General features: G+C 40.1%; 1 protein-coding gene across 5 annotated transcripts in view; it reads left to right on the top strand.

The window, feature by feature from the left end:
- ZNF451 (zinc finger protein 451) overlaps positions 1-18,275 on the top strand; it is a 40,865-nt gene that overhangs the window by 5,043 nt on the left and 17,547 nt on the right. For 3 of the 5 annotated variants that reach the window (XM_082757414.1, XM_082757412.1, XM_082757413.1), the window contains exons 3-11: positions 462-545; positions 1,393-1,518; positions 7,955-8,066; positions 8,839-8,989; positions 10,306-10,432; positions 11,748-11,901; positions 13,868-14,015; positions 14,611-16,262; positions 17,388-17,522. In XM_082757414.1, the coding sequence (XP_082613540.1) occupies positions 462-545; positions 1,393-1,518; positions 7,955-8,066; positions 8,839-8,989; positions 10,306-10,432; positions 11,748-11,901; positions 13,868-14,015; positions 14,611-16,262; positions 17,388-17,522 (2,689 nt within the window). Of the gene's footprint in view, positions 1-461; positions 546-1,392; positions 1,519-6,729; positions 6,796-7,954; positions 8,067-8,838; positions 8,990-10,305; positions 10,433-11,747; positions 11,902-13,867; positions 14,016-14,610; positions 16,263-17,387; positions 17,523-18,275 lie in introns of those variants that run through there. The other 2 variants (XM_082757415.1, XM_082757416.1) reach the window with 2 other exon arrangements.

Here is an 18,275-nt window from a genome sequence, read left to right as displayed (position 1 = left end):
TTCTGTGAAAAAACTACCAGCATTTAGTTGTGTTTAGTAAAATCTAAAACTATTCCTTTCTTGGTGATAGTCTGATACCCTAGTACCATTGAAGTAATGGCACAAGTTGAACGTTTCTAATTAAAAATGTAGATTTTAAGTTGATTGAGAAGGTGAAGAGTGTAAGGCTCTTAAGCAGGCCATGATCGTTCACTTTATTTTTGGTAGTTGATGTTTATATGTTAAGTTGATACTTGAATTATTTGCAAATATCTCCTATATGTGCATATTTTACCAATTTTGTGCATAAGTCTGTTAAGTTGTCCTTCAGGAATTTCGTTAATACACTCTCTTGGAACCTTGGAGAAATTCCCCTTAAAATATTCGTAGTGCTACCAATGTTCTCTAATGAGAGCAATACTTTACCTTCAGGGAACACAATGTAATGCTTTTGTACGTGTGTGTTTTTAACGCTTTTTCAGGAAGGACCCTTAAGACCTGTACTTGAATGCATCGATCTGGTCAGTAGTGAAGATGAAGAACCTAACAGCAGTTCCTACGATCATGTGAGTATGTTGGAACGTATCTTGGGACTTCTCAGTTAGAAGAAAAAAGAAATAAATAAATTAGTCTCTTGTATTTTTCCCGTCTGCTACTCTCCATGGAAAACTTGTTAGAGGTAGTTTAACAAGTAATTAATAAATAAGCTAGTATTTAAGTCTTTTTTTTTTTTTTTTTTTTTTTTTTTTTTTTTACCTAATGTTGAGTAATTAGGAAAAGTAGGCTAACAATTCATTTTTTTTCCAGACGGATTTTCTGCCTTCTTATGATGAATTTAGAGCTTTTACTTGTCTTTCACTGTTTTTGACAACTGTAATGAAGAAAAGGGAAGGAAAATGTCACTTTAAAAGCGACTTTAGAAGTCAGTTTTCATTCTGAAGCCTGTGAATGTATCTGCCTAATCTGAGGCATTTTCCTTCTACAAGGACTTTTTATGAGGAGTGCTTAGGCTGTAGGATCTTACTCTGCTCTCAGTCTGGTCCTAACTTCATTCTTTGTAAGCTGTCCTAATGATTTGAGTCAGAAGCAAGCTGGTCAATTCATGTATCCCCCAAGCTTCTTGTGTCCACTCTGTGGTACTTTCGAGAGGGACAGTGACTGAGAACAAGCTACTGCAGTTGATTTTGTCAGCAGTGGCTGTCTCTTGACCTGTGTGCAATAAACCTGGGTTGTAAGGGAAGGCAGATCTTCTGTACGTGCATTGTCTCACTCCCTTGTGATGATTGTGGAACTTAAGATCAGACTATTTGTACTGAATTACATCCTGATTGCTTGGGCTTTGCTTTTTACAGTATTAAGGTCTGTTACTAATGTAATAATTACCAAATAAAAGTTTTAACTTTTTAATTGTAGAGAAATGCTAGGCGTAAAGATCACATTGACTATCAGAAAGAACGAGTTGCATCAACGCTGGATCGTCTGGCACGCCACGTTGAAGTAGAGAAACAGCAAAAGGAAGAGAAAAACAAAGCCTTTAAGGTACTGGATGTGTTCTTGCTTCAGTAGAAGTTCATAGTACAGTAGTCACAACTGTGTTTTCACTATGAAGTGAATAAAAAGATTGGTGAGCCCAGCCTGGAACTAACACCTAGATTTTTGTTTCTGGGGCATTGTTTGAAATATGATACGGACTTCTGATCTTCAGTGGCCTTTAACTGGTAGTCTTATTGCAGTTCTTAAGAGGAAAAGGTAGTAACTTCATGCAAAAGGCAAAAACCAGTTCACTTGTTAGTGTGTGTGGCACAGGGAGCTTTGTATCAGTTATTCTGGTTAAATAATCAAAGAATATCAGTTATCACAAAACCATGTGGCAAATCTAGTGAAATAATTACTTTTGTATGAGATTTTTAGAATGCTGTTTGCTACATTAAATGTCCATATCAGGTATTATTTTGTAATGAGACAATATTTTGTAAGTTAAAGGTATAACTGCAGAGCCAAATCCTATGAATTGTATGGTGCAGTCATTTGGAAGGCATGGATTTTTGGTTGTAGTACCAACTAGGAGGTGCAGTCAGCAAGCTGACTGCAGAGGCAACTCTGCAGTCAGCAAGCTGACTCAGGCAGAGGCAACTGGAAGAAATGGACTGACAAGAACCTCGTGAAATTCAACAAGGACATGTACGGAAGTGCTGCACCTGGGACAGAGCAACTCCCTCCACTGATACAGGCTGAGACTGACTGGCTGAGGAGCAGCTGTGGACAAACACCCAAGCGTCCTTGTGGGTGGGAGGCTCAAAGTGCAGGCAGCATGCCCTGGTAGCAGAGGGTTACAACAGGATCGTGAGCTATATGATGGGGATTGGATGGAGGGGAAGGGATTGATTATTGCCCTTGGCACTCATTTGACCACATGTGGGTGGAATGCTATAACTGGAATTGGGCCCCGTGGTACAAGAAAAAGATGAATAAATAGGGCAAGTCTATCAGATGGTCAGAGGCTGGAGCACTTCCCTGTCAGGAGAGGCTGAGGGAGCTGGACTTGGTCAGCAAGGAGAAGAGGCAGCTTCAGTGGGGCCTAACAGCAACACCCAGTGCCTCCAGGCAGATTGTCAAGGACACAGAGCCAGGCTTTTTATTTACGTGTGTGGCAGAGGAACATAAGACAGTGGTCGTAAATTCAAAAAGGAAAAGTTCTGTCTGGGTACATGGTAGAGAGGAAAAGAATTGAATATGAGGATAAGGAGGCATTGGAATAGGTTGCCCAGGGGAGTTGTGTAGATGGTGCTTAGAGGTGTTCAAGACCCAAGTGGATAAAGCCCTGAGCAACCTGTCTTGAACCCATAGCTGACCTGCAATTTCAGCACAAGGTTGGACTAATTCCTCTTGATATCCCTTCCAACCTGAAGGAGTTGATAACTTAATGAAATATTATGGAATAATTTCATGAACCAAAAGTTTTTTTAATTGCTTTCCCTAAAGGTGCTGGCTTTCTAGCCCAGTTTTCTGAACCACTGTTACTGACCTTTAAAGCCACCCAATTACACTACAGTTACAAGGGCTGTTACAGTCCACTACAGTCTCTGCAACTGTAATGCAACCCAGTAAAAGTCTGTTGGATGTAGTCTAAGGTAGCTTTGAGCAGAGGCCTACATCCCTCTCCTGCCTCCTCCACATAGAATTTGGCAATTTGTTAACGTCTCCGCATACAGTTTTTGAGCTATAGAGTCAGCAATAGGTATGTAGCTTTAGAAATAGTCTGGGAGTGAAGGATAGGAAATCCTTTGATGATGATGAATGTTTTCCTGCTGGGTGGCAACAGGTAATGCAGTCTGCAAAGTTATAATTACTTTTCACAGTGAAACTTGCCCCCCCCCCCCCCCCCCTTTTTTTTTTTGGCTTGGTAGTGGAGCAAGCTGACTGTTTGGTTTCAGTGACCATTTTCTGTTCCATTTTTATTTATTTTTTAATTCTTTTTTTTTTTAATCAAACTTTCTGGCTGCTTTGGTGACACAAGGAATTACCAGGATCCTGAGTCTCTGTTAATTTGCTGTTTCTAGCACAGAACATCTTGTATGCCCCTCCTCTGCATCATGGTCAAAGCTGCAGAAAGTGCTGTGCATAAATCTTGGGGCACCTTTGAGCTGAGCCTTGAGTCTGAGCTCAGGGCATTCCCACTGCCCCGGAGCTTTGTTAACAGCACTGTGCCTCTTACCTCTGGCAGGGAGATTGAGCTGAGATTGTGGGGGTTTTCCACAGAAAGAAGGATCCTTTATTGCTATCTGCTGATGATTTTGCCAGACCTGTGCTGACTTTTGGTTCTCCAACAGACGTTTGTATCTTCAGGCTTCGGAAAACACAGTCACTTGTATTACAGAGCTCTAGTAGAGGATTCTTTTCCTTCTCTGTCCCTTCTCTTGAAAGCAAATCTGTTGCTAAATCTGGCCATGGAAGCAGAACATCTCACTGTCAAGATGCGTATAAGGAAGAAATCTTCAGAATCATCAGAAATGTCAGCACGTTTTTTTTCATTTTGCATGTATTTTTATATATGAAGAAACAAAATACAGAAAACAAGAATAAATCTAAAATTTATTTATATTTAAAAAAAAAAACTCATTTACTGGAAGCACTGTTTCCTTAAAACATTGTTTTTAGGATATTTTAAAAATCGCTTTTTACTAGTTATAAAATGTACCTGGAAAACGCTGTTGCAGTCCCAGGCTGCCATTCATTTAATGCTGTGTCAGGCTGCACTATAATGGGAATTACCTGTTTGCAAGCTTGTGAGCCAGGTTTAGCTGGGGAGCTAAGGTTATCTCGCTTTAGGAGATGAGGGGAATTGTGTGTCCAACCACGGATCTGTCTCCTTCAAAGAGAGAACTGTATGGCCCTCACAGATACACCGGTGTAGGGTTTGTGGGAGATAAGGCATCCTTTTCATGCTCACAGCTGATATGGTATTTGATCAGTGATCAAATTTGATCATTTGATTTGATCACTGTGCAGATAGCTGCGTGCTGCAGGGAAAAGAAGGGAGTCCATTTGGGAGCTCCTTTTGAGTCCACTTGAGTCCACTCCTGGAGCCGTGGAGCAGGTTCTTCCCTCCATATACCAGAACATTTTCTGTGAAAAGGTTTCCATCCCAGTCGTGGTAACTTTGATTTCTGTCTGTAAGAGAGGTTTTCTATGCTTAAACACAGAAAAACCACAGTCCAAACCAGAAATAACAAAAGCTATCTCTTGAGGTAGGTTGCCTTTAGCCACCTTGCGTGTGCGTGTTTTTGGTTCTTGTTTGCTTTGGTTGTTGAACCTCAAAGCAAGCTAGCAGTTTTTCTAAAGATGATGAATAAATTTGCTTTGAGAGGAACATGTGCATTAACTGCTAATGGTATGCTGTACAGCAATGTAGTTTGTTCAAGCTATTAATGTAATATCTGTAATGGCTTTTTGATTTGACTTAGAGAGATTTATATATTTGTTTTTGTGAAAGTGAACTTGACCAAAGTTAGTAGTAAGAGAAGTCCACCCTAACACTGACAATCAATTGCTAGAGGGGTGTAGTTGTTGAAGGGATTGAAAAACCATTTTTGAGGGATGTGCTGGCTGGGCAAAACTCATTCTTGATCTGACCAGCTGGAGCTGCCTTGAAGGTGGTGGTCACGCCGTGGGACAGATTCACCGTATTCAATAGGGAGAGATGCTGTTAACAGAAGATCGGGTTGAATAAGAATTTTAATCATTAGGTTAGATTTTCCAGTGTAAGATTATTTATTCCAAACTGTTATTTCCAAATGTTCTGTCTGGTCTAGATGAGGTTTCCATGGCTCTAGGCTTTACTAAATAACTTGAGAAGATGTACTGACAGAATTAAGCTGACACTACTGTGAAGTATTCTTTCTGTGTAAGAGATATCTAAACAGTAAATATTTGAAGGCTGCAGAGCATTGGATATTTTCAGAGTTCCTTCTAATATGCTTGGTGGATCTTTACTGTCCTTTTGAAGAATTCTTGTCATCTGGGATTGGAAGTGATGATAGAAAAATCTTATGTGATCTGCAAATCCTTGCCATGCCTTTTTGAAAGCTGAAGGGTAGCAGAACTCAGGGAGTTGAGAGCAGCCAATCTTGTGAAAATGAGCAAGCCTAAAAGACAGCACACTGATGTAGTCATTGCCTTGAGATGCTTTTGTATGAGAATGCTCAGGCTGCATGCCTCGAATTTTTTCAAACATAGGATGGCTCTTTGTAAAGAAACTGTCGTGTCTTGTAATATTTGGCACAAACATTCCTTCTTCTTGAAAAAAATAATCAGAACTGGTATCACATCAGAGGAGGCCTGTTCTTAAAATATATGTGAGGAAACAGGACTGTCTACTCTGTCATGTGGCTGTTGCCTAAAATCAGTGAGGAGAAAAGGAAGTTGTGCTCTTGCTTGCTAAGAGGTAGTAGGGTTTCTCTCTTCTTTTTCAGAGTGAAAGATTGCACGTAACACCCTCATCATTAACTGTGGCGTTTAATTCTTGTCTTTAAAAATCTATACTTTTTGTGTTTTATTGGGAAAGTGGTCCTTCAATAATCTCTGTCAAGGAGTACTGGGTGGACTACTCCTCATCCTCTTGTACCCTCCAAACAGCATTCATCAACCTCTCCTTTTCTGAATGACCACATTCTTTACAAGAATTTCTCCGATCTCCTTTTACTTGCAGAGCAGCCAGGTGTTCAGCACCTTACCTGGAACCAGCAAATGAAGCCCTTAGAATACTGAAGTTGATGTGTTTGTGTTGTGGGCATATCACAGATGCAACTTCTATTTTTTTTCAACATGTGAAGCCCTCTTTTCCTACATTTTGAAATGTGTCTCTGATTCTCTGTGTAAAATAAGAAGTAGATTTTTCAGCCAATTGCTGTACTATGAGGTAACATTGTCTTCATTTATACTGTTGTTGAAGAAGGTGTGAAGGTTAGAATTTGAGATGTAAACACCATCTTTGCAAAGGAACAGGTGATCACTTTTGCTAGTCATCAAATTCTGGAAGAAGATGCACTGATACAAATGGCCCAAAAAGCAGAAAGTGCTCTCCTCAGTCCGATGATTTGCTGTTATCCGGTATGGTACCAGCCAGGAGATCACTAGAACAGAGGGTGAATAATGTGATGTGCACATTGCTATGGGATGGGACTTAATATGCTGCAGCCTGCATGCCAAGCTGAGCACTGGAAGCATGAGCTGCCATCTGCAAAATGCACCATTAAGTTTTCGTCTCAGAGACAGGAAGCTGCTGGCAGTGGAGCCCTGTGCAGCACCCAAATGTTTGTAAGTGCAGTGCTTGAAATTTGAGATATTCACAGATGTTGCTGTTGCGTACTTTCAGGTGTTCTTTCTGATGTCTTCTCAGGAACAGCAATGTAATAAGCCCTATAATTCTGTGATTGTTAAGGTCGTGGGTTGTGGCTCTGTACCTTGCCATAGCCTGATGGTCCTATAATGGTATGCCACCAGATAGCTGGTATCTGGAAAACACACACACACCTCTGTAGAAACAAGACCAGTGGATAAAATAGGATGTAGCTGAGTCAGGTTGGCATTTTTTGTTCAGTATCTGGAATTATTTCAGGATAATGAGCTGTCATAGTTAGCTTTGACCCATCTAAGGAGCTAAGTTTTAGTAACTAGTAGAACTTAAGAAATTTTTCTGTTTGTGGATTTCAACGCAGTTTATTTTTTCAAATAGATAGGTAAAATCTTGTGTCACCAAGGGTGTTAGGAAAATGCTAGGGAAAGCTTTTTCTTATTTATTTTTCATTCTATTGTTATTTGTTTGTACAGTCCTGGTTATGGATATGCTTGACAAACTTAAGTAAGTGTGGGAGAAGTAAGTTAATTGACTTTTTTCTCCTACAAAGGAATTATATATTGTGAATAGTTGCTCTATAAAACTATCTAGTTAGCAGGTGGTGTTCCTGTGGGCCATATGAAAACCTGAGCTGTGTTTGTTAGTATTCTTGAATTTATTTGAGAAGAAAACTATTTCTATAACTTCTCATTTGGCCAGTCTGGTCAAGTTTTATTAGCTGTATTTCTCCGAAGATACTCAGTACACAGATATGTTTTAGTTGATTGTGATATTAGTGGAGATTTTCTGTATTGTCAGGATTCATATTCTCAGAGGGAATGAAGAGGGAAAAGATCAATATTTGAACTTTTTCACTTATTATTTTCAGCAAGCGTATTTCAAGAGCTGAAGCCTTTATTTAGGGCACAAAACTTAACACTCTTCTCTTGTTATTTTATTGCTCTAATATTCCACCTTTGTGTTATATAGAAGTCAGTCCAATCATTCTAAATTTTTTCTTTATTTCTTTAAATTGTAGAGAGCCACATATACATTTTGAAAGTCTAACTTGATATACATGCTTAATTTTGAATTAAAAAAAAATGTCTAACACCTTGCCTTACATATTTTCACCTTCAGGAGAAAGTTGATTCCCAGTATGCTCACGGGTTGCAGGAACTAGAATTTATTCGGGAACACAGTGACACAGAAGCCGCAAGACTATGCGTGGACCAGTGGTTAAAAATGCCAGGTAAGTATAGGAATGATGGGGTTTCAAATACTTAATAAGGAACCAAAGATTAATAGTGAATGCATTATAGGAGCAATCAGCTTTTATTTGTGTACGCTGAAACTAGGTTTTGGTGATGTGTTTTCTGAGTCACTGCTAATTCACTTAGTAGTGATGATTTCTAAGTGCTGCATTGCAGAATAGAACAGCTGATAATTGCGTTAAGCAATACTGCCAGGGAGCTTGCAGGTGCCTCTTACTCATAACCAAATCTTAGAGTCTGAACTTTGTACTAGTTTCCACAAAAACTATTCTTCAAATGTTTTGTTGCTTAGAAAAATAAATATAAGAAGTATAAAAGCCATTAAGGCAGCGCTAACAACTTTTACTGCAAAGTTGTCAGAAGGAACATATTTATTGAACTGTTGCTCAGGAAAGTATGCCTACATAAGTAAGTATAACTTGAGTTTGAAATATATATATTTTTTTTTTAATTTCAATTTTAAAATGTTTCCTGCAAGACCTGGAGGAAGTGTGTCAAAGTATTAGAGAAGTAATCTAACTGGGGATTGAAGAGAGAGATTCTTCAGCTGAAACGGGAGACTTTTTGTAATAGGATTACATTACAGTGCACTGCTAGCATACTTCTAGAATCAATGTAACCTGATTTCTAAATGCTTTAGGTTTTGTGGGTTTGGTTATGTTGGTTTTTGTGTTCCTTTTTCTTTTCTTTTTTTTTTTCTTTTAAGCCTCTATATTTGAGATTGTGGTTAAGTGTTTTGTTTTCTAACAGGTCTCAAACCGGGCACTGTTAACAGTGGAAGAAGGGGTGCTTATCAGAGGGGAGGTCAGACACAAGTCAACAGCAGTCCCATTTCTTGTCCTGTGATGCGTTGCAACAGAAATTTTGATAATGGGCATCTTCTCCTAGGTCACCTGAAAAGGTAAGGACATACTGCAAGAAATAGTAGTAAACTATGTTCCAGCTTACGACATATACATCAAATCTACTTTAAACTGCCTATAGTGACAAAAAACTCATTTGGAGGGTAGGTTAATGTGTTGCAGATTTTATACAGAAGTTGTGATTAAACTTCCTGGTTAGTTGTTCTTTTGTAGTTGTTTTTGTTTTGTTTTTCATTCCAAATTTATTTCTTCCACTTGCTAAGCATTTCTAATACCTGGTTTTCTGAGAAACAACATTTCTGTGCTCCAGTTATGTTACTTCTTCATCCAAACTTGTGAAAGAGCAAAAGGTTAAGATGCTCCTAATGAAAAGAAAGATGAGCAAAGAGTAGCTATAGGACAGATGTGTGTTCATAGCCGGAAGCTGGTAAGGGGAAAAACTAAGGGGGAGTGTTGTGGGTTAACCCCAGTAGGCAGCTAAGCACCTCACAGCCACTTGCTTACCCTCTTCTCCACACTGGGAAGGGGAATAAAATCGGAAAGGTAAAAGATTTCATAGATTCAGATAAAGGCAGCTTAGTAGGTAAAGCAAAAGCTGTACCCACACACAAAGCAAAACAAGGAATTAATTCGCTATGTCCCATCAGCAGGCAGATGTTCAGCCTTTCCGGCAGAGCAGCGCTCCATCACGCAGAATGGTTACTTAGGGACACAAATACCATAACTCTGAGCATTCCCCTCACCTTATTCCTTTTTTCCCCCAGCTGTTATTGCTGAGCATGACACCACATGGTGTGGGACATCCCTTTGGCCAGCCCAGGCCAGCTGTCCTGGCTGTGCCCCCTCCCAGCTCCTGGTGTACCCGCAGCCTCCTCGCTGTCAGGGCAGCGCCAGGAGCTGAAAGTCCTTGGCTCTGTGTGAGCACTGCTCTGAAGCAACCAAAACATCAGTGTGTTATCACCACTGTTTTGGTCACGGGTCCAAACCATGACACCATGCAAGTTCCTGTATGGAAAATTAACTCTATTCCAGCCAAAAACAATACAGAGAGGTTAAAAAAATCTTTAGGAAATGCAGATTTGATTAGTTCTCTCACTTTTAAAAACAGTGTAAGTCCTCTACAAATAGTTCATTATAACTGATACGCTGCAGAGAGAATTGGCTCTGCATGGGATACTTCAGCTGATACAGCTAATGACAGGTGAGGAATTTTGCAGATTAGGTTGATTTGATAGGTTGTTGTCCAGTAGCTTCAAAAGACCCAAATTTTCCTATTTAAAAAAAGAAAAAAGAAAGAAAAACAATTTTCGCTGTTGAGAGGGGCCTAGTTTGTTAATTATTTCTTCCTCTCTAGGTTTGATCACTCTCCTTGTGACCCAACAGTCACATTGCATGGACCCCCAAATAATGCTGTTGCCTGTGTGATATGCTGCAAAAGATTTTCCACCTTACAGCAGTACACTGATCATCTTTTATCTAAGGCAAGATCAAAAGGATAAGTAACTCACCTGACTGAACATAATAGAGGGTTGTCAAGATATATAACTATACGTTGTTGGTTTTTGTCCTCTAAACCCTCTTCCACCCCACCTCCATTGATTTAGGCTTCCAAATAGTTTTTCTTATTGTGCTGTGTTTCAAACACTTGGTGTATCCGGACAGCACTGTCATTCAGTCTGACCATTACATTGTACTCTGCGGTGTGCTTCCAAGGGGACTGCAGGCCTACCTTGAACCTTTTGTCCTTGTTGGTGCTGTCAAAAGGTGTTCCCTTTTTTTGTGTCTCCAGAACTACAAAGGATGAAGGCATTGAGGTTAGGGTGAAGTAAGGGGACGTAAAGAGGAACAGCAGAAAAGAAATCAGAAAAAGAGGCAACAGGATGAAAAAAGAAACTTGAGTGACTCTTCCCTGTGTTTGGTCTCTCCATTGATACGTGTGTCTACCATTACTTAGTTAATTTATGGAAGGGAACAGGATAATCTAGCATTTGAGTTTTGATTCGAATATAAGCTAAGAGTACTTGCTTTTTTTGTTGTTCCTTGCCTCCTTTCTTTTCCCTTCTGTCTTTTCTGTCGTCCTCTGATTTTCCCTTCAGTTCAGTGACAGATGCTCAGCTGTTACCTTCAGGGTGCCTGGTTTTATTTAAGCAGCTTGGTGTTGAATTGGATACCAGATAGCATCTTCAAAGTTTAGTGATTTAATAACCAATATGGTTATGTCCAGGGTTGTTAGCAGGAGTTAGAGACACCTTTGGTGAAAAGAAGTGACTCTTGCAGTGTGTAAGGATAGGATTACTTTGGTATGAAAGGAAGGGGAGATAACAAAGTGAGTTATCTCTTCCTAAACAAAGTTTTGGAAGAAAGCATGAACATGTCATGCAGATTCTTCAGGGAGACAGAAGAAAAGACTAAGCAAAAACATCATAAAAGAATGGAAGGACCTTTGCCCTGAAAGCAGAGACTTGAAGTTGTGTAGAATACAAAGAGTGGAAAGAGTTGATTTTAAGAGTCACAGGTTGGTCGGGAGCTTTTTTTTTGAGAGCCTGATAAAGGGACTTGTGAAGAATTGACAGAAAGCAGTTGCCAGCAGTGGTGCAAGAAGGGAACGGGAAAGTTACCAGTGCAGTCAGGATGAGTTTAATACGATGGAAGTTGGGCCTTGTGCCTCACAAGCTGAAGCACATAGCCTGTAGATAAACAGGGGGAGGGAGGGATGGGGAATGGATGGACATGGGGAGAAATGGGACCACATTGTTGGCTTAGTGTTTTTCCTCATCGGATGATTTTATTTTCCAGCTAAACGAAAATGACGGACATAAAAAAGATCTCCCTCCACAGCATATTCAGTGTTTTGCATGCCCACAGTGCTTCCTCCTCTTCACCAAAAGAGATGAGTGCTTGCAGCATATGTCAGGAAAGAAGCACTTCCTCCAGGTTTATAAATTGCTTGGTATGTTGCTTCTAAGTGTACTGTATGTGCTTTTAATTCCTCCTGATAATTTCTCTTTACAATGTGAAATGATTTAAACTTTTTACTCAGCAGAAAAATTTAAGGCCTTTAATTTTGTTTTGAATAAGTTCTTATTTTTACTTTAAGGCCTTACACATTCTGTAAGGTGTTACAAGTTCTGTAAGAGGAGATGCTTTGAAGTTTACATTTTTTGCGTAGAAGTGATTCCTCAGTCCTCTCATACAAGCTTCGCATCTTCCAGTAACCCTGTATTAAATTGACACTGTCTTAAGTAGTTTTACTTTTAACGTGTTGATAGAAACCTGGACCAAAACACATATGTGTCTTTTTCAGTCCAGTCAGGCTGTGATGTTCCTGCCCCCTACTGTGTTGTCTGAAATCTGCTGGAGATGATTTTTCTTGTCTGTGTCCTTGGCACACCTGTTGAGAAAAAAAATAAATAAGTGAAAGTTCCTTCTCCATATAACTGCAGATTTCATCAGCTTAGTTAGAACAATGCAGCAGGGCTGGTGCCTTGCACTGGTAGTGTTGCTGCTGAAGGCTAAGCTCCTGGTTATGTTGTCAGCTGGTAACATCCTGAGCCCTGCTTTCTAGATTCCACAGATGTCTGAATAATCGTGCTCTTGAAAACAGGGTCGGTGACCTGTCAGACTGTGCTGACAAAGCTGACTTCTCAGCTTTGCCATATGCAATAGGCATTAAAGCATTTACTCTAACATTAGGTAAGTGGCTGAGGTAGATGACGGATAGATGGAGCTGGCTTCTTACTCAAGAAGCTGCCACGTTTTAGATAGAGTAGCTTTCAGGATAAGCCTGCATGGTCAAAAGGACCAATACAATTTCTCATCCTGGTAAACATATTTACCTTTGTGGCCTCCCCCAGTGCGGCTGCAGGATTTATGTAGTGAAGAGAAGCTTTGAAGGAACCTTCCTGCGGGCTGCATCAGTTCTCCCATCTGCATGGAAGTGTCTGTCAGCTGCACTATTCAGAGTTCTCTTACATTTTCTAAATCTGATGTATTTTATTCTCAGATAAATTATTAATCATGAACGTGCTGACTTGTGTTGAAAATCAGGTTGTAGATTTAAAATAAAATTTATTGGTAACCTGTTGCTTTGGGAAGATGAATAGCACAGAATAGAGAGATGGGTAGCACTTAGCTCAAACCAGCAACAAAAATGCTCCTTTTTTTCCTTTGCATTGGTCGGTCTTTGATTATTACTGTCAACATGGTCTGTGAGATCTGTTGAGTTGAAAGGCCCAAACTCAAATTACTTCCTACTGTTCATTACGTCTTACTAAGCAGAAAATTAAAATAGAGTTTGCCTCGTAAGATGCAGAACGTTGACAGCAGTGTACAGTTTGTAAGCCATTTACCATTCTCTTTTCAATAGAATAGTTTTTTATTTGGCTAGTACCTGGAGTTATCCATGGAGTACGCTCAGAACAGCAAAAAATTCTAAAAATACAAGGAAAAGTCCCACTAAGAATGGGAAAGAGAGAGGTGATCAAACTTGTTATTGAGTTGCATTATTTTTTTTTAATTTTTAAACACACCATGACTTTAAGCAAAAGTATATGTAGTAAGAGAAGACAGGTGGTGATGGATTAAGGTGAAGAAAGTCAGAAAGAACCTTCCTGAGAGAGATAGCTGACCTGAACTTGCAGAAGGATTAAAATGGAAACAGTCAGTCACGGAATATGAAAAAAACCAAGATGCTAAAGATGCAGATATGAGATTGTTACAGAAGTTTAACATATTAATGCAGTTTAAACTTTTAAAACTTTTATTTCACAAATACTGGGGATCAGCTGACACACGGTAACTCAATTTCTGAACCCTGTGACAAATGAACACAGCTGTAGAAACTTTGTCTGAAAGCTGAAATGTTATGAAAGAATTCCTTAATGTATGGTTGCACTTTCTGCCATTCTGCATTACAGAGGAAAAGAAGGATGGCTTTCCTCTGCCTTTCCCGTCATATGCAAAGAAACTGCTGATATCTCTCTGCAAAGAGGTCCCCTTCCAAGTGAAGTGCATATCCTGCTCCCAGATACTGCGCTCACACATGGAATTAACAGCTCATTTCAGGTTGGTGGAGGGTGGCTGTCTTTATAACGCTAATACCCATGTACTGATAAGTGATGTGCTTGTATAACCTGCACAGATGTATCTTGTACTGGTGCTAGTGGATTTCAGGGCATCTAGGACCATCTGAATGTTGACTTAATGGGTAAACTATCACAAAAAAATACCTTCTTTCCATGTCTTTTACCCTTCAATCCATGCAGTCCACTGCAGAATGCTGATCTTATCCTTTTTGTTTATATTCTTCTTGTAACAGAGAACAGGGCTTTATTGGTCTCTGTTCCCCTATTTCTAAGTTGTCAACATTTGATTTCTAAAATGTACTTTGTCAAAAACATAAGTGCTAGTGTTGGAAATTAGCACCTAATTCTCTTTAAGGTGCAGAGAGCACCTTAATTCTCTTTAAGGTGCAACTAAGCATTGCATAGTTCTGTTGACAAGCCAGTAAGTCAGTTGAAGTGGACAGAGGACACTGCTTTCACGTGCTAATTGCTTAGCTACTAGGAAAAATTTTAAAGTAGATTTGAAAGTTTAAAAAAAAAAAAAAGTTTCAGGTTGTGATACAACGCCTTTATTGTGTTTTTTTAATCCATTCTAGAACACGTTGTCGTAATTCTGGCCCCGTGGCACTGTCCAAGAAGAGCATCTCCCAGATCGCAGGGGTGTTTAAGACAAAAGGTCACTGTGAGGGCTGTGATAAGCTGCTTGCTGATGAGAAGGAGATCACCCAGCATAAGCAGAGCACTCAGCACAACGTTAAAGTTCATGCTACAATGGAAGAGTCCATCTTGATGTTCTGTCACATCAATGAAAAAAATAAAGACTCATCTCATTTGAGCCACACTATGGATCGATCAAGAACATTGCTCAAGAGACATTTGACGTCGAATGAATCAATCAATGAAGGTGGTTCTCCTTCAAAACGGAAGAGTGAACTGCCAGATAAGAACGAAGATCACATAGGAAACCAAAGTCAAAGCAATGCTAGCAAGGTAAAAGCCTGGTTTTGTGAATGCCTTCAGAAGTTTTTTACCGAAGAGGCAGTAGAAAACCACATTTTGTCAGCAAATAGGATCTGTCACAAGTGTGCCGTGTGCGGAAAGCTTGCTGAAAATTCAAGCATTATCCACCTGCACATGAGCCGATTCCATGGGGGAGCACACTTGACCAACTTTCTCTTCTGGTGCAGAGCATGCTCTGTAGATCTCCTCAAAGAAAAGGATATTATGAGGCACGTGACTGAACGTCATGGTGGACATAGTTACTATTACGAGCAAGAAGCTCTAGCAGATGAACCTATGCCATCAGTTTCTGACACCGCATGCATTTACACCAGTGAGAGGAAAGACCGCACTCCCAGTCCTATGGAGCTGTCCCCTGAAAAAAGCCCTGTTCTGGGAAAATGGCAATGCCGCATTTGCGAGGAGATGTTTGAATCTGAAGACAGTGTTAAACAGCACTGCATGTCCCTAGAAAGCCACGCGTTTCACAGGTATTGCTGTGGGTTGTGCAAAAGCCACTTTCGGAAAGTAGGAACACTGCAGCGACACTTCCAAGAGCATCATAACGAAGAGATACAAATTAAATTCTTCTGTGGCCTTTGTGGTAATCTCTTCTTTGACAAAGAGGAAGAATTCCTAATCCATTATAAAGAGCTTCATAGCATGGACTATGCGTTTGTGCCTGAACAGATGGAAGTATCGATAAAAGAAGACGATGACTTCCTCCCAGTAGAAAAGGGAGAGCGTTTAACCTGTGGCTGCCGGACCAGTTACATCTCCAAAATAAACAGGAGGAACGACTACGTGAATTGTCAGAAAGCCATGCTGCAAAAAGGAAACTTATGGTTTCGCTGTTGCTTCTGCTCCAAAACTGCACAGAACGTCGCCGACCTGAACAGCCATCTCAACTGCCACGCGTCAGTGAAAAGTAAGCAGGAGATGTATGTTGTCAGGTGTGCTGCATGCAACAAAAACTTTGACGATCTTCAGAGCGCGCATCAACACTATCACACGAAACACTGCTTCTTGCAGAAACCTGATATATCAGATCTAACGCCGGAATTGGAAAATACAGTGTTCAAGTTCACAGCAAGCGGGGCTTGCGTGGACAAGAAGCCCCACGAATCAAAATTGCATGCATATCCATCCAAGACTCAGGAAAAACCACAGTCTCCTCCTCTGCAGGGACCATTCCCTGTAAAGAAAGAAAAAAAAGAAAACTCTGCACACTGTGAAGAGCCCGGTGAAGGTATGTAGAAACTGGGAGGTTTTTACATTAGAAGAATATTGCTAATTTTAACACACTCTGTTTGAATGTCGGTGTGAGTATGTAACAAATCATTTTCCTATATCCAGTCTATAAATCGGTTCAGAATTTAATCTGTTATTTCTCAAAGTAGCACATTGAATTCTTGAGATTCAAGTTGCCAGAACTTGAACTCTACATTTTATTGATGTATACCTTATGCATGAAGTCCTGAAAAACAAAAAGGCAGAGAAATGTTTCAGTCCAAAGGCGCTCTCATTTAATTTTTCAAATTGCTTGGGAGCCTAATTTGGTGATAAAAGGAGGACAATTAAGGACTCCAGGTGGAGATCTAATGCCTAGAAATGCAAAATGGACTGGAAATATACACACACACTCGAAGGAAACTTTACTCCTTTTTATGTATACGTATTTGTGAGGATGATAGTGCTTTCTGTGTGGGCAGTTCTATTGTAACACCATCTTCTCAGTTGTGCTTAACTTGCCAAAAAAACTGTGGCTGAGAATTTCTCTTCGCAGTATATGTTGGGTTGGCTTTGCCTAAAAAAATCCAATTGTGTTTGTGTTTTTTTTGATACTTGTTACTTCTAAGAATGACATCAAGAATGCCAAAGGTGTGTCTTACAAGTTCAAAAATCAGGAGTATTTTTTAATTACTCATGATGTCATTTTTTGGTGTAAAGGTTGACATTTCTGTTAGATACACAGCAAAAAGTATGTCTCTAAACATTTTATGTGCTTTTATGTGTGTAATTAAATGTAACGGACATGCCACAGTAGGGGTGTGTGTAGTTGAATGTGCTGTTAAAAGCATCAGTATCTCAGTGAATGACAAGGGCTCTCTGTGCCTACCACATCTATCCAGCTCTTCACCATCATGCTGCAAGATGCTGCTCTTTTATCTAATTTTTGCATTACTGAATGCTACTTCAGTTGATGTAAAAATACTGCTGAAACAGTGCAGCCCCCAAATAGCATCATGTTGTGTTACTGTCAGCTTCTGGAATGATTGAATACTTGAATTTTAAAAGCGTGTCTGAGTTGATGTATGTTGGTTGACCAGGCAGTCAGGTGACCTTAAAATGCCTTCTTTTTATCCCCTTGAAGACAGCGAACTTCCTGACCTTGACTACCTGAGTACCATGACTCACATTGTGTTGGTGGATCTGGACAACTGGGGAAACTTATTCACGCAGCTGCCAGCCAACCTGAACCAAGGGACATTTATCTGGGGCTTTCAAGGTAAGAAGTGGTCGAGGGAAACAGGAAGAGAAGATGAATGAGTCCACGTACATACTCAAGCAGCAATTCTTTGAGACAACAAGCAGCCACTAGGGCCTCAAGCCACAATATCACAGGCACCAGGAGTAGAAATGTTCTTGAACTTTTCGAACTTGGTCTTCAGGTCTGCTGCTCCTACTGTTCCTTGTAGACTATCCTGTAGGCAGAGTTCCTAAATGGTTTGGGGTCTTTATAGCTTCCCTGCTCAAGCTGCTTTGGCAGTATCATACTAGTTTTTCATAGTTATCAGGGCACCCATAATACTCACAGATTCTTTTCTTTCTAGCTAGCTTCTAGCTCCCAAGTCCTTGTCATAATGTTTTTTGGTTTTAGTTCCAGAAGACATGATTTTACATTCTTGAACTTGAGTTTTGTTTGGTCTCTGGCTTGCCTCTTGGGGAGGTTCCTGGTCATCCTGCACATCACTAGGGGTCTTGCATCTGGAAGACATTAGCAGTGGTACCAGGTGATTGGCAGAACTCACATTGCTATGGGTTTGTAAGAAAACTTCTTGAGAAGTCTACCAATAGCATCCCATTAACTTGATACTTGATACAGTTTGGGGCTTTTCTACTGATATTCTTTGTTTCTGCCTTCAATTATTACCCTTGCAGTACATTGAATACTTCAGTAAAGTCCAGACAAGTTGTGGTTTCAAAATGGGAAAGGCCTGAAACACCACTGAAAGGCCTTGATGCAGTTGCTGAAGGTTGT

Source organism: Aythya marila (assembly GCF_965140915.1).
Source record: "Aythya marila genome assembly, chromosome: 3".
NCBI classification, from domain to species: domain Eukaryota; kingdom Metazoa; phylum Chordata; class Aves; order Anseriformes; family Anatidae; genus Aythya; species Aythya marila.
Note: the sequence above shows the minus strand (reverse complement) of the source record. Positions and strands in the feature narration are given on the sequence as shown.